The sequence below is a fragment of the Lepisosteus oculatus genome, chromosome 18, assembly GCF_040954835.1.
Source record: "Lepisosteus oculatus isolate fLepOcu1 chromosome 18, fLepOcu1.hap2, whole genome shotgun sequence".
In the NCBI taxonomy this organism is placed as follows: domain Eukaryota; kingdom Metazoa; phylum Chordata; class Actinopteri; order Semionotiformes; family Lepisosteidae; genus Lepisosteus; species Lepisosteus oculatus.
Genome location: NC_090713.1, coordinates 11,499,986 through 11,525,693, shown reverse-complemented (window position 1 = coordinate 11,525,693; position 25,708 = coordinate 11,499,986). Strand labels below are relative to the sequence as shown.

Here is a 25,708-nt window from a genome sequence, read left to right as displayed (position 1 = left end):
GCTGTGTGAATCCGTGGGTTTGTAATAAACTGAAGTGGACAGTCGGGGGTAGTTGATGGAGAAGTTGATGTCTAGAAACGGAAGAGTAGTGGAAGATATGTTAACCGTACATTTGAGGGACGGGTGGAAGTTGGTGAAATGGTGCAGGAAGAACTCAAGCTGATAATTATGACATGTCTCAGAGTTGTACCTGAAGTCAGAGGTGTAAAAGGTGAACAGGAATGGAGCAAGAACAGTCCCCTGTGGAGCCCCAGTACTGCTAACAACCTGTTCAGACACACAGCTCTGTAGCCGTACATACTGTGGCCTGCAGGTCAGATAGCCTATAATCCAGGACACCAGGGAAGTGTCTACCTGCGCCGCCCTTAGCTTATCTCTCAGTAAAGGTGGACGGATGGTGTTAAAGGCACTGGAGAAGTCAAAGAACATAACTCTCACAATGCTCCCCGTCTTCTCCAGGTGAGAGTTAGCTCTGTGTAGCAGATAGATGACTGCATCCTCCACTCCCAAGTGTGGCCGGTAGGCGAACTGCAGGGGGTCCAGTGCTGTACTCACCAGGGTTCTGAGGTGGTCCAGTACAAGCCTTTCCAGAGTTTTCATTAGGTGTGATGTCAGTGCCACTGGTCTGTAGTCATTCAAGACTTTAGGGTGCCCCTTTTTGGGTACTGGCACCAAGCAAGATGTCTTCCAGAGCATCGGAACCCTTTCTAATCTCAGGCTGAGGTTGAAGATGTACTGCAGCACTGAACCCAGTTGGTCCGCGCAGATCTTTAGCACCCTGGAGCTGACACTGTCAGGACCCGCTGCCTTCTCTGCATGGAGTCTCCTCAACTCCCTTCTGACCTGGTCAGCTGTGATGGATAGACCGAGGAGGGCAGGGGAAGATGGAGTAGGAGTGGGAGGGATCCATGGTGGGGTGTCTGGGGTGAAGGCCTGTGAGGTGAGTGGACAGTGGACCCTGTATCGAATCTGTTAAAGAAAAGATTCAGCTCATTGGCCCTCTCCAGGCCTCCTTCACTCTGTTGGCCGCTAGACAACTTGTGTCCGGAGATCTTCCTCATGCCATTCCACACTTCTCTCACATTGCTCTCCATCATCCTGTCCTCCATTTTCCTCCCATAAGCCACCTTGCTCTTCCTAACTCTCACCTTCAGCTCTTTCTGCACTTGCTTCAGCTCTTCTTTGTCACCTGCCCGAAAAGCTCTCTTTTTCCTATTTAGGATGGCCTTCAGATCACTGGTGACCAAGGGTTTTTTATTAGAGAACCAGCGCACTTTCCTGGTGGGCACTGCACTGTCAACACAGAAGTTTATGTAGTCAGTGACGCAGTGGGTAAGACCATCAATATCATCTCCATATGGCTCACAAAGTATCTCCCAGTCCGTTGTTTCAAAACAGTCCATCAGTGCATCATTAGCCTCAGCTGACCATCTCCTCACTGTCCTGGTGGTCGCTGGTTGCTGTAGTACAAGAGGCTTGTACAGAGATAGGAGGGGAAAAAGGTTATGGTCAGATCTGCCAAGGGGGGGAAGTGATGTGGAGCTGTAGGCATTCTTGACATTAGCATACAGCAAGTCCAAAGTCTTGTTATCTCTAGTAGGGCATTAAACAAACTGATTAAAAGTAAGCAGAGTAGATGAGAGCGAAACATGATTAAAATCGCCAGTTATCAAGAACATGGCTTGTGGGTGACGAGTCTGTAGTCAGTAACAGTGTGTATGATGTCACACGCTGTGGCTGCGTCTGCAGAGGGTGGGACATACACCAGCACAACAATAACCTGTGAGAACTCCCTAGGTAGGTAATATGGCCGCAGGCTAACTGCTAGTAGATCAATGTCTGGGGTGCAAAGCTATTCTTTTACAGTAATATAATTAAAGTTACACCATCTGTTACTCACAAACACTGCTAACCCTCCTCCTCTCTTTTTACCGCTCTCCTTGTTTTTCCGATCCGCACGCACCATTTGAAAATCCTCTATTTTAGCGTTAGCGTCGGGAACCAGTTCGTTCAACCAAGTCTCAGTGAAGCACATAATAGAGGACTCATGATATTCCCACTGGGTCCTCGTCAGAGCCGCTAGCTCCTACTTCTTGTTGGCAAGAGATCGTACATTCCCCATTATGATGGAGGGTAAAGAAGATTTATACCTCCTTTTTTTAGCCTGACACGTTGCTCCGGATCTACAGCCTCTGCGCCGTTGTATTAGTTCTCTGGGGATCTCCAATCGCTCCCCCGAGAACACTGCCGGCTTCCGTAACATGAAGAGCTGGTCTCTGGTGAAAACAAAAGAGCCCGGTTTGCCCGTAGTACACGCCAGTTTAAAAAGTTGCTCAGAGACCGTCATAACTCCGAGAGAGAAAAAAATAAACACAGAAACAAAAACGAAAGTAAACGATATCCCAAACCAAAACTAATGTAACTACCAGTAGTAACAACAAAAAGGACACACAAATCACAAAGTAACCGGAGCTGCTGCAACAAGCTGCCGCAGTCATGGTGACATATTGGACAAAGTTTGTGGTCTCTATAGGAAGATCATGAATAAAAATTGGATGTTTTGTGGACTGGATGTGTCGGAAGTCAATGATGGTTTTCCTGGTTTTAGAAGCGTTGAGTATGATGTCATTGTCCATACACCAGGCTGTTCCCCAGTCAATCTTCTTTCGGTAACAAGTCTCATCATTATTCAAGATGAGGCCAAAAATGGTAGTAATCTGCATATTTGCAGAGGTGAGGTTGTTTGTGAAAAGGGAAAAGAGCCATTGAGATAGGACACAGCCTTGGGGAGCATCTGTGCTGAGGGTCAGAGAACAAGATATCCTGTTATTCACCCTGACAGTCTGTAGGTGATGTGTTAAAAAGTTCAGAATCCAACGACACATAGTAGGGATGATGTTCAAATCCATCAGGTTACTGATACAGGTTATAATTTATGTAAATTAATGGTATTAAATGCTGAGCTGAAATCCAAAAAACAGATGCAGCCATAGAAATTTGGCTTCTCCAAATGCTGGAGTATACAGTGGAGAGCCAGGTTAACAGCATCTTCAACAGACCTGTTGGCCCTGTAGGTAAACTGGTGAGGATCCAGCAGAGGAGGTGTACAGTGATTGAGGTGCTTAAGCAGGAGACACTCAAAGGCTTTCATAGCCACCGAAGTCAGAGCAACTGGTCTGTAGTCATCGAGGCGAGATATTTTTGAAGATTTAGGAACAGGTATTATAGTGGATATTTTAAAACTGTGAGGGACTTTCTGCTGAAGAAGTGAAGTATTATAAATGTTGGTAAACACAGGAGCCAGTTGTCAGCTGCAGCCCTCAGCTATTGTGCTGATCAAATTGTCTGGGCCTGTCACTTTCCTTTTATTTTGTTTTTTGAAGATTGCTCTTACTTCATCGGTATGGATGGAGAAAGAAGGAAGCAAAGGGGTAGATGAGGAGGCCTCCAAATCAGGTTTTTCAAAGCGAACATAACACTGGTTGAGTTTATCTGGGAGACTGGGGTTGTCATCCAGTAAGGTGACAGAGTTTTATTCCTTGTAGTTAGTCATATCGTGAATTTTCCTCCAAACTGTTCTTGAGTTGTTGTCAGAAAATTGTTCCTCTAGTTTTTAACTGTAGTTGCTCTTAGCTTTCCTCACTGCAGAGTGCAGTTCATATTTGTCTGAGATATATTCAGTCCTGTCACCCTTAATAAAAGCCTTATTCTTCTTACAGAGTAGGTCTTGCAATTCTTTTGAGAACCACGGTTTCTTGTTACCGTATGTCGTGAAAGTTTTTGTAGGAATGCATACCTCTTCACAGAAACTTACATACAGTAGGATGTAAAATATCAGTGTATTCATCCAAAGAGGCACAAGCAGGGCTAAATACAGTACATTCCAGTCTGTACATTCAAAACACCTTCTCAGGTTTTCTATAGCTTCTGCGGACCACACCTTGACCACACCTTGACTGTTTTAACTTTTGATTTGATATTTTTTCATTTTTGTTTATAAGTCGCGATAAACAAAATTAGTGCGTGATCTGAATTTTGATGAAGTGCTTTAAAATAGGCGCGATAGGCAGGGTCCAAGGTGCAGTAGCAGTGACCTAGTATTCAGCTCTGGTAGGACAAATAACCTGCTTTTTACACCTAATATAACTCAAATCATAATGAAAATAAATAAAATCCAGTAATGCCAAAGAAAATAATTTGTATTGTGAAAAACAATAAAGAAAAGAATAGTCGTTTTGAGGGGTTGAGAGAAATAGCCTGGGACCCTGACTTTAAGCCACATAAAATACACGTTCCTCACAATTCTTCCAACAATTGCTGTGGAAAGGCCAAACTCCTTTTCTCACCTGCATCTTACTCTTGTATTCCTCCTGTATTTTATGATATTTTATATACATCTGAAAGGATGTAGCTGTAGAAATAAGTTAGGTATGCTAAATTTATCAATTTGTTAATCTCTCATCTTAGAGTCTCATTTACTTCTTCTCAGCTTTGATTTTCCCCAGTGGTTTCTCCTCTCTCTCTGTGCTTTGACCTTACCTGTTTGACCACATCTTGGACTGATCCCTGTGCTTTGTTCCCTGCATCTAAAAGACTCTCCTTCAGACTCTCCCTGGTGCTTTAATTAGTTTCTCTCAGCTCAACCCCTGCCTTTACAATTACATGTCTAGTTTCACTTTTGCCTGCCTGCCCTGCTTGCTTCCAGCAGAACAAAGCAAAAGCATTATGAAAATAAATTCTGCAATTTAAATACAGTAATCACATAGAAAAGAATTTGTATTGTGAAAAAAACTAAAAGGAATAATTGTTTTGAGGGGTTGAGAGAAATACCATGGGATCCTGACTTTAAACCACATAAAATACATGTTTTAGCAATGATCATTGAGGGGCATAAAGAAGGTCTGGAACAAGACAGAATTCCTGGAAGTACCTTCATTCTTGCTGTCTTCTTCCTTCCCAACAATGAGAGAGCCATCAATTTCCATCTATTGAAGTCTTGCTTAACCTGATTTTCTAGCACCGTAGTTACAGTATATTTTAAGATGTTTTCTAGGTTTGGGGTATTGCAGGTTCTGAACATTTTATCCTATCCCAATCCTGTCGTAACTTACTGTATATATATATTTTTTTTTATTTCCAGGGATATAGGTTCTCCAATAACATTGCTTAAGAATTTACTTTGTTTATTTGTGAAAACGTTTTATAGTTTGTTATAACAGGAAATGTTGAAACTCTGCTCTATATAATATCATCATCTTTATAAAGAGCCTGATTGTGTGTTTCTCCTGCTATATCACCTTCCTCTGTATCCTTCTGTTGTCTTATACTCTGAGAGAATAAATCTGTGGTGACAAGCAACTCCTTGTATAAATTAAATGATAAAATATTATAAATTAAATTTATTTTTTTATCTCCAGAATCCCAATAACATTACTTCAGAATTTTCTTTGTGTAATTTCTATTCTGAAAACTTGCAGGTCTGTGATTACACCTGTAAGAACAGGAAAATATGTTGAATATGTTGAAATCCTGCTATACAGTATATACTGTACTAACATCATCTTTATAAAGATCCTGATTGTGTGTTTCTCCTGCTATATCACCTCCCACTGTATCCTTCTGTTTTCTTATACTCTAAAAAAATAAATCAGTGATGATAAGCATCTCCTCATCTTGTTCCCCTGTATGAATTACAGCTCTCTGACAGAATACCTTCAGCCTGTTCTTGTGCATTTGGTTGTTTTTACATTGCATGTAGCCAAACAATAAAACCATTATGAAAACCAAATTCCCTACAAGTTTCAAATACAAAAGGCTTTAATATCCTGTCAAATGCTTTTTGTGGACCCAGAATTTTTCATTTTAGTTTTCTGTTTTTGTGGTTAATGATACAGTTTAGTGTAGCCTGATAAGACCTCCAGCCAAATAGTTATCGTGCTCTATCAGCCTACTTTTTACATCATCTGCCATGTCAATAAATTTACGAGTGACTATGTCATTCGAAAGGGGCAGCAGGTCGAGCAGTAGAGCAGCTTTTTCTTCACACATAATACTGTACGTGTTACGTCACGTCCCTGGAGAACTCACCGTTCTTAATCAACTCCTTCACATTCCAGTGTAGTTTCCAATTAACTAATCAGACACACCTTCAACCTGCCTACTTAAACCATCCTTTCCGTTTCAGGAGTCCATCTCAGAAGTTAAAAGAAGTTTTAATTTCATGCACATGGGAGCGAAACACAGAGACGCTCGGAGTATTTTTCTCAAATTAACCTAGGACAGTCCTTAAATATTTTTCTGTTATCTATCATGCTATTCTGTGCTCACAAGATTACCAGTGTTCCAAAACCATTCACATTATCCTACCTCCCTATTTGCTGGAGATATTTTTTTTTAAATACAATTGGTCACTTATGTTCATAGCACATAGTCCTATACAATGGAATAGAATTACATAGTACCTCTTGTGTCCATTCAAGTATTAGCAAACACTGTATCATAGTACGTAGGCTGCGTATTTGACACATAAGCTCATTTTATTTAATTAGAAAATATTAAAACCCGTCCCAATTTTTCAGTGCACACAACAAATTTCCAGGGTCATCTGACGTACCATAGTTTGAGAACCACGGGAATAAGTAATTCTATTTATGAGCAATCTAATTTCTTATTCTTTTAAACAGTGAAATTTCAGCTGCAAAAGATCACACCAGAGACAGCACTAGCACTGCTTGCCATAGAAGTTCAGGAAAGGGTGAATTAAGCCATAATGCAATAATTCAGTAATAACAGATTAAAATGTGCATAGATTAAAGTAAACATGCTGGAAACTTCACAATTAAAGAGCTCTGTAGGACAAAAAAAAGGTAGAGAAAATGTTAGCTTTTCAAGGGTGAAACTAAAATTCAGTCTAAAATTAAAATTAAAATTTAGGACATAAAAAGTGTTAGAGATGTAAATAAATACAAAAATGCATATGAGCAAAACGTTTTCGAAATGGAGCTGGTGTTACTTTCAAATAAGCAAACAGAAAAAAAGTCATGACCAGACATAGTGCAGAAGAGGGATGCAGGGACACTTGCAAAATCTTAGATATACAAAAAATCAGAGAAAGCTGTGTGTTACAAAAGAACATCTGAACCTGAAACAGATTTGGCAGAGAGTGAAGGGCTTGAATAATCAGGTGCATTCTGGCAGGGTGAGAATGAAGGTTTGAAGGGATAAAGATCAGAAAATTAACAGACATGAAAAACAGAGTAATTTTATCAGAAAGCCTTATATGAATTAGTAGCAAACGTGGTTTCATGGAAGGCTTCTTAAATTGTTGAGCATTCAGGTAGATTGCGAGGGGAAACGATTTTTAAATATATTGTGTTAAAGCAAGTCAGGTTTTTTTTTGCACCACGAAAAATACATTTTTCTAAGAAAGTAATTTAGCCTGTCACTAATGGAACCACTAAATAAAGACATAAATATAGAAATCTTAATTTATTCAATGTTGGTAGCAGGATGAATTTAGGACTCAGCAGCTGTCAAGTTAAAATCAGTATATATTTTGTCACTGTGTTGATGGAAGATGGTAACAGTAAAAACAGGTATTTAGAAATGACTCATTTCAAGAAGCAGATTAAAATTATGAATCTTAAAAGATAGGGAAAGCACAGAAAATATGTACAGTTAGATTGATCTGATCATATTTTTCTATAACAATAATAATAAACTTTATTTTATGTAGTACATATCCAAGCATCTCAAAACAATATAGCAGTTGTAAAAACAGTTATAAGGACCACAAATTAAAAAGTAAATACATATACAGATGCAGCCATTCAAAGTGCGCGGTACAGACACGTACCGGAGGTAATTGGCTACGGCATCGCGCATCGTGACGCGCGTTGACGCGCAGTACCGTGGTACGTGATTGGTTGACCGACAGGGCACTAGTGGTCCGTTGGTCTGTCGTAGAAAGTTATACAGTAAACGTCTTTACTGTGCCCGTTTTAGTATTGAATATTTATATGGAATTTTACCACTGAAGGGAAATGTTAGTAGTTGAGCATAAAAAGAATAGGAGAATACTGTAACGCGTGTGAAGGCCATAAACGATATTAATTTTGGAACATAAACATACAGTATATGGCTGGTCTTGGTACTTTAAAGGAAAAATACACACCAGTATTCCATTTCTCCCTAAACATTTTAAGCATTGAAGTCTTTAACTAACGAGATACCGGAGTCAACAAGCATACTTTTAGAGTTTGATTAAAAGGGAATATAATATGGAATCGCGTATCTAAAGAAATTAATAACGATATAATTATATTCATGTACTGCAACACAAGGATAGTACACGCTGTATGGCGCCATTACTTTTTTTTAACACACCTTTCTTTGAAAAAATGAAACGTTTCCCTTGGTCAGAGATTAAATAAAACCTCACTCGCACCAAACAAATGTATATTTCTAAATATCACAACATGATCGAATTTAAGTCACTTTAATAACAATGAATAGTCACCTATGGGTTATAATATAAACATTTATATTTATTTAAATCGCGTTTTGATTTAAATCGTAAATGGGTGTTTAAATATATGTGTTTTTGTATTCACAATCAGACAAATGCAACATAAATTGATATATTTGTCTTCTAAGTATCTTAATAAACTTTCAGCATAACTTTCTCCCCGTTTAGATTTATTTTTCTTGGGATCAAACGTGGAAAGATTAGATTGTGATCATTTTTATTTTTTAAATACATTTTATAAAAGTGTAATCTATGCTAAAAAGTTGTACACCACCTGCTATAAAGATACATATTGTAATACTTTCGGGTTCGGATAGAACAGACACGAGAACTCAGACTTGCGGAGTTAAAGCAAGTTAAAGCCTTGATTTTATATATCACCTTTAAAAGTGGAATCTCAAAGCAAAGTAAATACCCAACACTGATTGTACCCATCTGTCATGCTAATAAAGCACCTTGAATTGAATTGAATTGAGGGAGAGAGGGGGGGAGGGCGAGCGAGAGAGCAAGGACAGACAGGCAAATAAGATACACTCCACAGACATTCACAACAGCGACATATCATAAAACGTTTGCACATATAGTTAAGTTATTACTTGGTTTTCAAAGTGCAATGAAATACAATATTGTTGTTGTTGCTGTTATTGTTGTTTTTATCCTGTAAAGCGTTATGAGAAGCCACCTTTAAAGGCGATATATAAAAGCGCTGATTCTTATGGAATGTGTTCCGCCGGGGATTCAAAATGTTTTTTTTTAATCGCGTATCTAAGGAAATACAAGTATAACTTTGTTCATGCACAAACAGTGGCATGTTACATTATTAATTTGGGTGTCTCCTCTTCCCAGAAAGCTCTAAATTGCATTTTGAGTGCAGTTTTTGACTTTTTCTAAATTGCAACCGATAAATAAAGCTGATACAGTTTATCAAAACTCGCAAAAATGCACTTGGAATCTGTCCAAGCCCTACTTTGTCAGAAATTTTCTTTTACTGCAACGGACATAAAAACTCCCTTGCTTTAAACAGAGCGTTTCATAATTTCTAACTACGAAAATTATTTAAACTGCGACACTTATCATTCAACCAGAGCTCGAAATATCACAAGGACCCTCAAGAGCACAGCAAAGACTGTATTAAAAGAATCGCGTATCTAAAGAAATTAATAAGATATAATTATATTCGTGTACTGCGACAGGGCTGTGTAGGGCTCTCTTCATGTGACTCTATTCAGAAGCCATTTAGCAGAGAGGGGATGAGAAGAGTGACAAACTAGTATACTTTAGATCTTTTTTTCTGAACCGGGGAAAATCTGATTATGTTTCTCTATAACAATAATAAAAAAACATTATTTTACATATCACCTTTAAAAGTGGCATCTCTAAGCAATACAGTAGATGGAAAAAACGGAGCATTCCGTTGATCCGATCACTAATTATTTTCCAGTCGCACGAAGTAAGGGTTGAGAATCTCCGATTCACCATGCTACTAATGGTTTCCCGGAGATTGCAAGGCAAGGCACTTTTGCCTCTGGACCCATCGAAATTTACAGACGTGGTCCACCCCCAGTAAATTTCAAAAGTCACAAGATTTCGAAACACGTGGGCGGCGTAGAGGTCGACTCTTGCTTTCCTGTCTATGCCGATGCACTGCAAGTACAACCCCCCCTCCATCTCCTGAGTGATGGGTAACAGTTGGATATCTGGGAGAATTATTCGTCCCACTGGCGTCTTTGAATTCCGCTTTGTAAACGGTGCTTCCTGAGGGGAGATAGACGGCGGGGACGGCATCAACCAATTCCTGCGTGGTGGTAAGAGGAGAGGCCGGGATGGAGTGTCCTGAGGCGGTGTGTGCTCTGCGGGGGGCAGAGCTTCCGCCAGGCATTGCAACCTGCGTGGCGGGGAGAGGTGGTGCTTCTACAGGTTGGCACCCTGGCCAGTGGCCAAGAGCAGAGACCCACGGCCTGTGGCAAAATAACATAATTCATGTAAGAAATAAAGTCACACAGTAGTATTCATCAGTCGCGGAACAGACGTCAAAATAAACTTTTCTTTTTTTCCGTCTTACCGCTTTCTTTTTTACTGTCCTGGTGGTAGATTTCAAAGATCGTTTTGCCCGTGCGGTGTTTTCTTGAAGAACAGGCTACGAAGAAATATTTATAATTGAATTTAAAATTCAAAACGGCAATAATACCTTGTAATATGCCCTATAATCGCGTATTTCAGATGAAGTCTGCTGTATTTGCTTACCCTTCGCTCTTTGGAAGCTGGGGCGGCAGAAGCACCCCGTCTCTTCCCGTAAAAGGTCTTGGTCTCCATATTGTACTGTGGTCGCTGTAGTGCAGGTTCGCAGTTTTTTTTTGTGATGGGAGCTCACCCAATCCCTTGGTGTATTTATGCTATATTCACATGTACGGCTAGAATGTGTTCATTGTCTTCCAATGAAAGGCAGGTTCCTTTTGCCGAAGTCGGGAGACATTAGAGGCTTGCCACACCCGGACTGTTAAACCAACGCATTAGCACGTCAAAGCCCATTGAGGAGCCGGGCGCAATAATTGTTTTGTCCCTTGATTTACTGATCTGCATTAATTACGGAAATCGAGTTCCTGCTGTTTGCAGACGACCTGGTCCTGCTGTCCCCCACAGAACAGAGGCTGCGCCAGAACCTGGCAATGCTAGAGCAGCACTGTCAGACCTGGGCGCTGACAGTCAATCTGGACAAGACCAGAGTTATGGTTTTCCAGAAAAAAAGCCAGACCTCAGGGAAACAGGTACAAATTCACACTTAACAACACATTAACACCTAACAATTGGAGCAGGGACGAATTAGGCCAGTACCCACTATTGTTAAACATACAGAAAAGAATATTAAAGTATTGAAGTATTGGCTTTAGTATTAGCCATACAGAACATTAAAGTGCCCCGTTCCATTCAGTGGGTGTCTGAGCCGCTGTGTCCTATCTTCTGACAGTCGCCGTTGTGAATGTCTGTAGAGTGTATCTTATTTTTAGTACTATATTTTTCTATTATATTCCCTATTAATCAAACTCTAAGAGAATGTATTGGCTTGTCCCCCCCTCCCGCCCCTCTCTGTGTACAGTAGAGCCTCCTGCCCAGCCAGCACATGTCCACAGACATTCACAACACCGACATATCATAAAACGTTTGCACATATAGTTAAATTATTAGTTGTTTTTCAGGAAGTTAAAAAAAACACTTGAATTACTTATCCAGTCTCTCGAAGTAAAGTTATTTTTCAAGCAATGCAACAAACGTCGGGCTCACAGAGCTTCAACAACAGATGACAATTCCCTTAGTCCTTCCTTTGTCTTCCTGAAATTGTCGGATTATGAGTGAATAAAAGCATCTTATTAAAAACACGTTTGCGTTTGTTTGGGAGCTATATTATGTATTTTTTATATGTAAGATATAATGATGTGTTCCCGCTTACACATCGCACGACTTTAAAAGGTAGAAAAACAGGTTTCGATTCACATTATCTGGCGAGCCTTGTTTTGTCAAAAGACAGCACAAAAAAACAGACAATACACAGGGGGGGGAGGGCAAGCGAGAGAGAGTTTTTTGCCCTCTGTCAAAAAACCCCAAATCACCCAGGGCAGAGACTCTGGGGTGATCATTGTGTGGTACAGAGCAGAGCTCAGTCACTCAAAACAAGTAGTAAAGAGAGAAGAGTCAACAGTTGATTTAAGGACGCTCTGTCAAAGTGCAGTGAAATACAATGTTGTTGTTGTTATTGTTGTTTTTATCCTGTAAAGCGTTTTGAGAAGCCACCTTTAAAGGCGATATATAAAAGCGCTGATTCTTATGGAAATGTTTTATTTTTTTTTAATCGCGTATCCAATTAAATAGCAGTATAACCTTTATGTGATATCACCTTAAAGACAGCACATACAAGGGTTAATTGCACAATGAACCGTGCCAAGAAATTTAAAATAGTCTTAGGTGTGAGGGTAGGAGTGGATTGCAGCAGGCATCAGTAAATTAGGAAAACAAAGAGCAGGACAGGTGAGACATGTATCCAGAGCGAGTGATCAGAAAAAGGGACAGCTGTTACGCCCAGGTTTTCGACGCAATTGTTTTAACTTGCTAATGCATCAGACACATTTCCTGGTGTCCTGGTATTAGCTCATCGGTATGGTGTAAGTTTTATCTGTGCCATACCATACAGTATATAGGTACAGAATTAAAGCTGCACCACTGTATCGCTTTGGTAAGGAGACAGACAATGGCCAAAATCATGAAGACTCTCTCACACCAAATAATGAAGATGAAAAGAAACGGGAAGTCAACACTGGACATTGTACAGCATTTGGCTTCGATGGACATCTTAGTTTCTGAAAGCACAGTGAGACGACATTATAAAGGGGAGAGGAGGCAAAGAGAATCTAAACCGAGGACGATTCAAAGGTAAATAACTTTCTAAAAATACTTTTCTTGCATATAAATACAACTACGCACATTATTTTTAAAACTAACTGTTGATCTCTTTTTTTTCAAGTCCTATTGTGCGAGCTATCCACAAACTGACTGATGAAAATGATGAGCTACCGGCGATGCAAGTCCAAAGACGGCTATGGGCTGACCTCAGTGCGACCATTAGTCCGACATCGATAAGAAGAGTGCGCAGGAGGCTTGGATGGAGATACAGAAAAACCAACACATGCCCCATGATAAGGCTAAAAAACAAAGAGGAAAGACTCAAACAAGCGCTCCAATGGATTGAACAGGGGGAGGCATTTCAGGATGTACTTTTCACCGACGAAACAACATTGGCTCTGGAACAGTTTTCAACAATGTCATTTTGCAAAAAGGGGAGATATGTGGACAAGCCAAAGCCCAAACATCCACTGAAGGTTCACGTCTGGGGGGGTATATCTAGAAGAGGCCCGGGACCACTTCTTATTTTCGAAGGAATTATGGACAGTGAATTCTTCGAGGAAGTCGTGGTCACACAGCATGCCGCCCCATATATCAGGGAGCACTTTGGATCAAGGCACCGTCTCTTTCATGACAACGATCCGAAACACAAAGCAGCAAGGGCGAGGCTTGTAGCAGAAGGAGTGAACTGGGTGAAAACTCCAGCCGAATCCCCAGATCTAAATCCAATAGAGATGATTTGGCATTCGCTGAAAGACTACGTTCGGAAAACTGCTAAGCCCGTCACAAAGCAGGAACCGATCGATCGATGCGATCTATAAATTCTGGGAGGAAGAACTGACCGAACAAAATTGTAACAATTTTATTAACAGGCTGTTTCGTGTTCTTCCTAGGATTGTTGACCGGGGCGGGGGATATTCGGGACTGTGAGTCTGAGAAAGACAGTCTCGCGTTTGTGGACAGTCTGTCCACAAACAAAACATTCCTGTTAGACAAGAGGAATGTAAAAAAAACAATTACTTTTTGTCAATGAAAACCTGTGTGTGTGTCTCTCTCTGCTGGATGTCTCTCTCTCTGCTGAATGAATAAAAGCATTTTATTAAAAACGCGTTTGTGTTTGTCTGGGTATTTACTTTGTAATCTGTGGTTTACATCTACTGTATTGCTTTGAGATACCACTTTTAAAGGTGATATGTAAAATAAAGTTTTTTATTGTTGTTATAGAGAAACATGATCAGATTTTCCCTGGTTCAGAAAAAAAAGATCTAAAGTGCTACACCTAACTTTCTTAATTCGATGTATTTAAAGCAGTGAACTACTGTAGGTGTAACATAACATTCAGAAATACAATCGAGAATAGTTTTGTGGTGTTTGTATAGATGAAACGATCCTAAAACATATAACGTAACAAAATTAAAGACAAATTAATTTAACCAAATTAATTAATCTGTAAGCTTTCCACTTGTACTGTATGTCATCGGAAAATACAAAAAGTTTCTGCTTTGTGTAAGGATGGTATCAAAAAGCAATCTTAAGTGGTGAGAAAGCTGTGCTCAATGTATTTAAGGGACTTAAAAGTAAAAGGAGATGCTTCATATTGCTTGACTAATTTTAAAAACTAAGTTATAAATGCAGACGCTCCCTCAGTGCCGCCCGTAAATATCTAAATATACATTCGTCCCGGGCAGAGGCCGATGAGCCCCCGGCTGGGGTGCCCAGGGCAGAGCAGGACAGGAGTGAAAGGGCGGGGTTTAGGAAGGCCGCCGACCAGTGCGGCTGTCCCACAGTGAAGCGGGCGTACAGTCTGGGCAGGTATAGATTACACTTTTCTAAAACGTATTTGAAAAATAAAAACGATTACAATCTAATCCTTCCACGTTTGATCCCAAAATCCCAAGAAAAATACATCTAAACAGGGAGAAAGCTATGCTGAAAGTTTATTAAGATACTTAGAAGACAAAGATACTGTATCAATTTATGTTGCATTAGTCTGATTATGATTTAAAAAAACACATATAATTAAACACGCGTTTGCGATTTAAATCAAAACACGATTTAAATCAATACAAATGTTTATATTGTAACGCATACTGTCCAGCCTCCATTTCTCTATAAAAATCTACTCTATTACAAATTTACAATTTGTTGATAATAGAAATGTTAGTTTCTCTAAAGCTTTGTGATAGTTGACCCACCCAGGCAGCAAAAGATCAGCTGCACTGGTAAGATGCGACATCGAAGATATGATTAATAACCTTTTATATCTGAAGGGAGATCTGAAGGGATCCCCCCCCCACACACACACACAATAGATGCAGGAACCTCTGCCAGAAGGGAAGAAGGTGACTATTCATTGTTATCAAAAATGACTTAGAATCGATCATGTTGTGATATTTTGAAATATAAAAGTCAATTGATTGTCCGTAATATTGCTATTCTATTTTTTCGAAGAAATGTTTGTTAAAAGAAAAGTCACAGCACCAGCTGGATTTGAACACACAACCCATGAGTTGGTACTCAGGCACATAGACCAGTGGGCTATAAGGGAAGTCGCATGAAGACAGAGGCAAAACAGCCCTACACAGCCCTATCGCAGTACACGATTATAATTATATCTTAATAATTTCTTTAGATACGCGATTCTTTTAATACAGTCTTTGCTGTGCTCTTGGGGATCCTTGTGATATTTCGAGCTCTGGTTGAATGATAAGTGTCACAGATTAAATAATTTTCGTAGTTAGAAATTATGGAATGCTCTGTTAAAAGCAAGGGAGTTTTTATGTCTGTTGCAGTTTTTTTGCAACATGAATATAATTATATCGTTATTAATTTCTTTAGATACGCGATTCCATATTATATTCCCTTTTAATCAAATTCTAAAAGTATGCTTGTTGACTCCGGTATCACGTTAGTTAAAGACTTCGATGCTTAAAATGTTTAGGGAGAAATGGAATACTGGTGTGTATGTTTTCTTTAAAGTACCGAGACCAGCCATATACTGTATGTTTAAGTTCCAAAATTAATATCGTTTATGGCCTTCACACGCGTTACAGTATGCTCCTATTCTTTTTATGCTCAGGTACTAAGATTTCCCTTCAGTGGTAAAATTCCATATAAATATTCAATACTTAAATGGGCACAGTTAAGACATTAAATATACATATACATACTGTATACAGTACAGTTTGCATACGGTAATATGTTAATGTTCCTAAATCAATCTCTTTTATGAGCATGTGAAAGGCATGGTGAATCACTGTACTTTACATGATTGGAAACAAATGCAAGATTGCAAAATGCTGTGGTGTTACTTTTACAAAGACGGTCAATGAAAAAAATAATGTGGACCAGGGCAATACTTTGAGTTTACAGCTTGTCCAAGGTCATTCATTATTAATACTATTAGTAATATCTTTGTTAAAGACTTTGATGGCGACAGCTCAAACATGAGAGGTTGAGCTTTATTAGAAATTCCAGATACTATTATTTTGCTTGCGGTATTATAGGAGAATTTACGGTAACTAGCGGTATTTACCGGTAACTCGCGGTAGACTGCGTAAAGCGCACCGCAAAATAATGCGGTATCGGCCACGCATGTTGAATGGCTGCATCTGTAGGAAAGACAAGCAGTTAGAAGTGCTACTGAAGTTGGAAAATGAAGTAGATACAGACACTAAAAAACAGCTTTCTAAAAAGAAAGGTTTTGAGTTCAGATTTAAATCACTGGGGATACAAATCCAGAGCTCTGGGGTGCAGCTAGAGAAGTCCCTGTCACCCACAGAATATAGATGTTATATAGATGAGAGTCAGAGGAATGAAGGTTGAAAGGTGGGGAGTAGACAGATAATAAGCCAGACAGGTACTGAATGAGGATGAGGATTTTGAAGTTTACTCAAAACCTGATAGGAACCCAGTGCAAGGACTTGAAGATAGGCGTAATGCAACCCGATCAGGATTCTGGCTGTCAAATTCTGAACATATTGGAGATTGCTCGGTGTGGATTTAATTACCCCCGAGAATGGGATGTGCAGTCATCAATTCTAGAAAAAGAAGCCCTTCTGGTTTTACTAGTTCCCTTTAAAAGAAACTAAATCAGTGTGATGTTCCACAATGCAGCTTTTTTTAATGCTACATGGCCGGTATTTCCATATGATCTTTGTGATTTAAACAAATTAATACAAGTAGTTTTTGAGGATTTAAGTTAGGCTGAGTTATTGCAGGGTGCAAAGCATTTGTAGTTTTTTGCAGGCTAGTAATACCATGTCTGAAGAGCTCTTGCAATAAAACAACAAATGCAAAATAACAGCATACGGGTATATTACAAATGAATGCAAGGTATATGGATATTCAAGGTATGGTTAGAGATGCCAGGTTGCAGACACTGAAGGAGAAGGATGGAAAGGTTGAAAAAAAAGCAAGGGAGGATGTATGGACAAAAGATCTACTAGCGGTAGATTTTAGAAAGTAAGAGGAGCTTTGGACAGTGAGGAAGAAATAAATGAACGACAGAGAAGCTGGAATGTGGACCTGAAACTTCCTGTAGTAATGGTGTAGTTGAAATGAAGAAAGAAGAGGAGATGGGACAGGGATGAAAATTACAATGGGATTTTCAGTTTCTCAAAGTAGTAGAAAAGGTTTAATTTAGAATAACTGAAAGTGTTATCTGCAGGCTGCAAAAAATGTCAAGTACAGTAAAATTAGACAAAGATTGTTTGGTACCGTGTAGTAGATGAAAAGACACAGGTTAAAAGTAAGTTCTCATTGAGCATGTTAACACTAGAGATGTAGGTAGGAAAAAGATCATTTGGGGAAAGTTGAGGAATACACTGATAACAAGATTGGGCAAACATAGCTGATGCTGATCCAGAGCCAGCATCTGAAGATATTTATATTTAGAGGCAATTTGTTTAAATACAGACTGATGTGCCAGAGAAGTGGAAAAGCTGTTTTGTTAAGCCAGCAGTATAAAATAATGTATCCTCAGTGAGGTCCTGCCATCCAATAGTTACACAATTCCTTTAGTTCCATCCCTTTTCTAATCTCTTTATCCAGTAAAGGGTAGCTGGAGGCTATCCCAGCAAGCAACAGACACAAAGCAGAATACACCCAGAATACACAAAATACATCACAGGGCAGACAGACAGAAACACACACACACACCAGGGCCAGTATTCCCATAAGCCAATTAACCTACCAGTATGTAGGAACCTGTAGAGTACTTGGAGAAAACCCACATGAACCCGGAGAGAACATGCAAACTCCACACATACTGTACCCCAGGAAATGAACCTGGGACCCCAGCACTGTGGGATAGCAATGATAATCACTTCACCACCATTAGAAATGGATGGATAGTTTAGTTATTTTCTAGTTCATAGATTTGCATGTTTAATTTAATTTTGAAAGCCACTGAGACATCTGGTGCTACTGTTGTATTTATGAAAAAACTTACAAAAAGCATGCTAAACACTGCCAACCTATTCTTTAGTTAATACAGTTAATTATAAACAGTTAAGACTGGTATTAATTGTTGATAGAAAAATCTTTTAAAATATATTTTACCCACATTTTTCTTTACTAACTTTGGATTTTACTTATTTTCCAATTCTCTGATTTAATGTACATTTGAACAATGACTCGTATTTCAAATATTGAAGTAAGTTAGACATAACATTCAGAAATACAATCGAGAATAGTTTTGTGGTATTTGTTTTGATAACACTTTGCTAAAATGTATAAAAACCTAAAGGCGATTAAAATCTATAATATTTCCACGTCATGTCATTAGGAAGTACAATAAGCTCCTGCTTTGTTTAAAAATGATTTAAAAATAAATATAATTGGTGAGAAAGTAGCTCTCCTTAATGATAATTAAAGGACTTAGAAGTCAAAGGAAATTGTTTGCGTTGCTTAATTTTAAGAACTAAGAGTTTAAGAGTTTTAAAGGCAGACGCGATCTGTGCCTTTAGTGTTCCAGGTTGCAGACGGCTCATTCTGTATTACAGAGCTCCGCGCCTTCTCCCTCTCTCAGTGCCACCGCTTCTCTGACGCAGCGCAGTGGGCGGGGAGCTATTTTCCCAGCCTCTGATTTGGAGATAATATCTAATTATCTGCTTCATTCCACAAGAAGATAGAATATGTTTTTTTTCTTTGTGTTTATGAAATTCAAGTTTTTTAAACGTTTAATTAAAAAGTATCTTACAGCATAAGTTTTCAAGCTGATCACGAGGAAGAAAAATCACCCGTTTTTTGTGCTTAAAAAGTGTTTTTTAACTAAACCCGTTTTTTATAGCTTTTAAAGTCATGCAATTCCAAAGTTAGGCAAGCACACGTCATTTTTTCTTATTTTTGATTTACAACCAGTCGCCCATGGTGCCTCTAGTTAAAAGTAGAGATTCTTGTTTTAAGGTGTCGATGTGTTTTGACTATGTTACATGTGAGTCTGTGTAGAGAATAAAAAGTGTGCAGTGTTGTGAGGGATGGGGTTTAGCTTCATTATCGTCTTTTTTATTTTTAGTGGGATTTGTATAGCACGTTGGGGTGTGTGTGTATGCTTTTTACTGCTTCACATTATTATTATTTTTTTATGTTGTTGTTGTTGTTGTTTTTTTTTTCTTCAAGTGGGAATGTTGTTTTTCTCAACATACTGTATCTACAAACAATAATAATAAAATCTCTAGTCCACTTACTCCAGTGTTGGTAATTTACATTGGGATTAATACACCACTTGAAGAAAAACAACAACAACTCAAGGTGTTGTTTAAACTAACTAAAAAATAAGTATAAGAAGATGACATAATAATAAAATATAATAATAAATGCCTAGCAATGTTTATTATGGTTAAAAGTATTTCTTTCTGTTTCCCTTTTCATTGTAGCTCCATGTTTCTCCCTGTTTCCCACGGTCTCCCTTCCTGACAGTTTCTTCTCATCTTTCTTCTTCCTTCTGGAACCCAAAATTTGAAGCAGCTGTTATCTTCATCATCCTCCTCTATGGACACTCTTGAGATGGATAATGAGATGATGTTGTATATTACTGCTGAGCTGGGTGCTGTAGTGAAGACTTGGAATGAAAGATATGGATGAGCTGTGCTCCTGTCTTTTTGTCTGCAGGATGTGGAGATGTGAACTAACAGAGAGATGTTGTGAAGATCTGGCCTCTGTTCTTCAGTCTCAACACTCCAGTCTGAGAAAACTGGATCTGAGTGGCAATAAACTGGGGGATTCAGGAGTGGAACTGCTGTCTGCAGCTCTAAGGGATCCCAACTGTAAAATAACAACACTGAAGTAAGTGAACACTGGTGATTTCTTTATTTTTTTTATTTAGATATCCTGAGACACACAATATTCCCTGTTCACATGCATTAGAAAAGAAATACATAGGAAGTACAGAACAAAAAGAATGGGGGAATCTAGAAAGACAAACTACTACACAATTTTATACTTATAACTTTATAAGTTCTTCTTTGTGGCTTCTTTGTTAATATCTCATTACTGAGAGACTCGACATGCAATCTTTCCCAATTTGCCCAAATTGTTTACACATATGTATGCAGCCATTCAAACTTCACGGTACTGCAAGCAACTACCCACAAGGCACTGCAGTGTTCCGCGGTACGTGATTGGCTGGCCAAAAAGACCGAAAGGGGCACTCATGGTGCATTGGTCAGTAGTGAAATCATTTAATTAAGTTAATTATTTAATCTCTTTACTGTGCACATTTTAATCCACTTAGTATTGAATATTTATATGGCATTTTAAAACTAAAGGAAAATTTTAGTAGCTGAGTAGCTGTGCATAAAAGAAGAGGAGCAGAACGCATCTGGAGGTCATAAACGATATTAATTTAGGAGCTGTACTGTATATGGTTGGTATTGGTAGTTTAAATAAAGAATACACACTAGTATCCCATTTCTCCCTAAACATTTTAAGCATCAAAGTCTAATATGTGGTTATTTCAGAAACGTTTTCATGTGCTTCTTCTGACCATATTACATTTATATACTTTGTGAGAAAAGTGATAGTTTTAACCTTTTCTGCTAATACACTCGTTATTGGAGTAAACGAAACCATACTTTTTAGATTTTGATTAATAGGAAATATATTGTGGAATCACATGTCTAAAGTAATTAATAACGATATAATTATATTCATGTACTGTAGCACAAACTGTAGTATAAGACTTTCTATCGATATGTGTACGGCTGTTCCAGTGCTTGTTATGTGATTGTGTCTGTGGCGTAATGGCTTAAGTGACTGACTTCTAAGGCTGAGGTTGGGTGTTCAAATCAAGCAATCACCTTGAGTCTTCTTTTAACAAATAAACATTTCTTTGAAAAACTAAAATAACAAATATTATGGACACTATATTTACATTTTTTATGTCAATATTTATATTTTTATTTTTTCTAAATATCACAACATGTTCGTACTGTATGTACACAGCGGTACCGCAGGATGTAGGGCCCAAACCCACATGAGCCTGAAAGCCCTGCATTAATGTAGCGCATTCGCCCGGCGCTGCGGCTGAAGAGCGCCCAGCTAGGGTGCGCGGTGAGGGGCAGAACGAGAATGGCTGTACCGCAGCGTACCCCGCTCATTTTGAATGGCTGCATCTGTATGTATATGTTGTTGTTGATTTATAATTCTGTGGGTAATATTCTCCATGAGATTTCATTCATAGAGTCCGTCTTCATTTGAACACAAGGTCTGTCCAGCTTTAACCAGTTTCTAGTGATTTATTTCATGGCTCTTTCTGCCTCTGAAGGCTGTTCATCTGGTGTTTGTCCCAGAAGAAAAATGACTCCTAAAGAGGATTTTTTTATATTTCTTCAAGAATCTTTATTATTAATAAATAGGAATTTATTCTTAGTTACATTTTAATGTGTTTTCTAGATTTCTGGTTATTGAAATTGCTTAACATTTTATCTTATCTTATCCCAATCCTATTGCAAATTAAATTAATGTTTGATCTCAAGGGATAGAGATTCCCCAATAACATTGTTTCAGAATTTCCTTTGTTTCCTATTCTGAAAAGTTGCTGTAGTTTGTAATTACATCCTTGAGAACAGGAAAAGATGTTGAATTTCTGCTGTATATAATAACATAATCTTTATAAAGAGCTGGATTGTGTGTTCTCCTGCTATATCACCTCTCTCTGTATCCTTCTGTTGTCTTATTCTCTGAGAGCATAAATCAGTGGTGACAAGCATCTCTCTGTCTTGCTCCCCTGTATGAATTAAAGCTCTCTGACAGAATACCATCAGCCTGTTCTTGTGCATTTGGTTGTTTTTACATTGCCTGTAGCCAAACAATAAAACCATTATGAAAACCCAATCTCCTGCAAGTTTCAAATACAAAAGGCTATAATACCCTGTCAATTGCTTTTTCTGGATCCACGTTTTTTTCATTACAGTGTTTGTGTTTGAAGATACAATTTAGTTAAGCCCAGTAAGACCTCCAGCCAAATAGTCAATTTCCACCTGGAAGGATGTCCCCTCAAACAGTTTATAATAACTCTGCAATTACAAAATGTAATTATGCAGAAGAACTATACAGTATACAGTAGAAGTCTTAGATTTCTTATACTGTATGTCTTACTGTGTCCTCTCACCAGGTAGAAATATGCAGGATGAAAAAAAAACATTTTTTTTTTTCCCTGGTTTTTAAAAGATTAGTTTTTCAAGTTTAAGCCTTGGCAGACAGCTGAAAATGCTTGTAGACGTTACCATCTGTGTACTAGCTTGGATACAACATCAAGACAAATTGAAAAATATTACAAAATGGACATACGTTTTGTGAATACAGGACCTGGAATGATAATGTTCACATTCCCAGAATTACCATTTAAACATTTTAAAAGCTATAATAGTTATTGCTATATTACTATATAACCCCCCCCCCGGTGCGTTGTGTAGTGTATATTGTATAATGTATTGCCTTGTAATTTGCACTACCTGCACTTTGCACTATGTGTATCCTGTCTACAATGTCTATGTCAGTGTCCTGTCTGTATCTGAACCCTGGACCAGGAGAAACGATATTTCGTTCCACTGTATACTTGTATATGACTGGAATGACAAATAAACGTGAACTTGAACTTGAACTAATCCTCTGGGCAGTGCTTGAGGAGGTTCAATTGCTTTTCACTGCCAGCTTATCAGCAGGGGTGAGTTGTTGACAATAGATGACTCCTGGTTGCTAAGTAAACAAACTGCAACCAGTTTTTTTTTCTTTCCTGAGTCATGTTACAGAGGCAGTGATGTCTCCTAGGGCTCTAAATGGTCAATAATGAATGACAGCAATTTGAACCAATTAGATCCCCTTTTTTCAGACTTTTTTCAGACTTGGTCATAGTGGTCAGCCAAACAAATGTACTCTTTCGGTTTCCATTGACCCAGTGGTTTAGCAGGCATGTAACCTGTTTTTCAGTGCACATAACATCTATGGCTGAGAATATGCCAGCAGCCATTTAACCCTGCAAATCAAAACTGGCAGCTCACTGAAGCTCAGCGGGTTTGAGCCTGACTAGTACCTGGATGAGAGACCTCCTGGAAAAAACTAAGGTTGCTGTTGGAAGTGGTGTTAGTGGGGCCAGTAGGGGGCACTCAGCCCACACCCTGGTCGTATTCTAATGCCCCAGTATAGTGACGGGGAGATTGTACTGTATACAGGCTTTGTCCTTTCGATGAGACATAAAACCGAGGTCTGTCTGTGGTCATTAAAAAGCCAGGGTATTTCTTGAAAAGAGTAGGGGAGTTACCCTGGCATCCTGGCCAAATTTCGCATTGGCCTTTACCCATCGTGGCCTCCTAATAATCTCCATTTATGAATTGGTTTTATCACCCTGTTCTCCTCCTCACTGAGAGCTGGTGTGTTGTGAGCGTATTGGCGCATCATCCAGATGGAGGTTGTATATTGGTGGTGGTGAAGGGGATCCCCATTATCTGTAAAGAGGTTTGAGTGGAGTGTCCAGAAAAGCATTATAAGTGTAAGCAATTCTTATTGATTATTGTCTAATTTTATATTTTTGCTCACCTTTTGATTTTTAGGTTGCGTTTTGGTGTTTGAGATTATTGTTATTATCGGTTTATGATAATGGCATCTGTACATCTGCAGTAAAAATTCTTTACTACGGTGAAAAAAATCTTTTTGTCTGTTCCGGTCTCACGGTTTGTTTTAGAAGATATTGGAGATGACCTGTAAGTTGTAAAAAATAACCTGATTAATTATGATTAATTTATGTTTTAGTGTGCAGCAGATGCTGGAGCCTCAGTTGTGTCTCATCCTGCTAGAAAGCTTTCCACATGATGTAGAATAACATGACAAGTCTTCAACATTAGGGTTTACTAATAAGTAAATTAGTAAATTACTACCACCAGCCAGCGGAGATCATCTTGCAAAAGAACCAACCAGTACCAGCAGCGGGTTAATAATAATAACAATAATAACGAGCAGCACTATTTAAACCATCCTAACCTGCTTCCTGCTGCTCAGTATTGAGTTAACTCCTTGAGAGCTCTACCTGGCATACCGTAAACCTTGTGTGGCTCTGGATTTTGGACTACCCCTTTTGCCTTTTGACTTCATACCTCACCTCTCGATTCAGATTGTTTGCCACCTGTGTTTGTCCTGGATTTCAATCTACCTTTCTCCCTTCGACCAAGATCTCACCTCTCGATTCAGATTGTTTGCCACCTGTGTTTGTCCTGGATTTCAACCTTCCTTACTCCCATTGACCACGATCTCGCCTCTCGATTCGGATTGTTTGTTGCCGTGTCTACTGCCTACTCCTGCAGCTGCACAGGACCCATATCCTTACAATAAGTCTAAGAGTCTATTAGATTGAATCCTACTCATATAATTACAGGTATACCTGTAACATCACCTACCAATAACTTTGCACATTAAGACGTGTTCTTCTTCATATACACTTACACCACAAAAATATACATGTATATGTACACTTTCATCAGTATTATGTCAACATGTCCAATTTTTCCATTCGTCCATCCTTATCTACCTCACTATTCATCAAACAGTCACCTCTCTCCTTGATGATTTGTAAGAGGGGTAGAATGCTCGTGATGATGCCAGTTTTACTAGTATGTTATGGTCATTTTTATGACCCCAAGTTGTCCCAGAATATAAGGGTGTAACATTAAAACTATTTGGAGACTGGAGGTTTTTTTTTTCAACAGGAAAAAATAACAAGACAAGAAAATCAGGTCGAAGCGTGATTTACTATACACAAGTGAATAAGTGAAATATAAGACTGTTTACAATATTTACATACAAACACACAAAGACAGCATGGGGAAGAGGAACACGAGCGGTGCCAAAGAAAATAAAATATCAAAACCAAACTAATCTAGCTAATATAGTGCAGTATACTGGGTATATCCCAAAAAAAAGGTCTTCAGCGTCTTGGGACGCCCTAACTATCCTACACTAACTAGCAAAACCTAAATACAAGGGTGGCACTTGCCCCTAACCTAGTGTGTCTAGACAGGCGAAACCAAACCTACGTGTGTACAAAGTGAATGTCACGTGACATTCTTACCCGTTCACTTTTTCCCCGCAGTACACACAAAGTCACAATCAATAACAAATGCATATCATAAGCAAAATGACAGGTGACTAATATTTACAGTGATGGGGAAAACAGGTTACCCACTGACACAAAAAAACTAGCTAATTATTAGGAAATACCTATAATTGGTGAAAAAACAAGAAATGAAGACAAGTGAGCAAAAAGCTGGTGGGGTCAAAACTTCTTATCTTTTTAAA

At 38.8% G+C, this 25,708-nt stretch overlaps 1 protein-coding gene across 1 annotated transcript in view; it reads left to right on the top strand.

Moving 5' to 3' along the window:
• Positions 1–20,210, top strand: part of LOC138223951 (NLR family CARD domain-containing protein 3-like) — a 125,558-nt gene extending 105,348 nt beyond the window's left edge. Inside the window, exon 10 of the mRNA XM_069180130.1 lies at positions 20,033–20,210. Coding sequence (XP_069036231.1) covers positions 20,033–20,210 — 178 coding nt within the window. The remainder of the gene's footprint in view (positions 1–20,032) is intronic.
• The last annotated feature ends 5,498 nt before the right edge of the window (positions 20,211–25,708 follow it).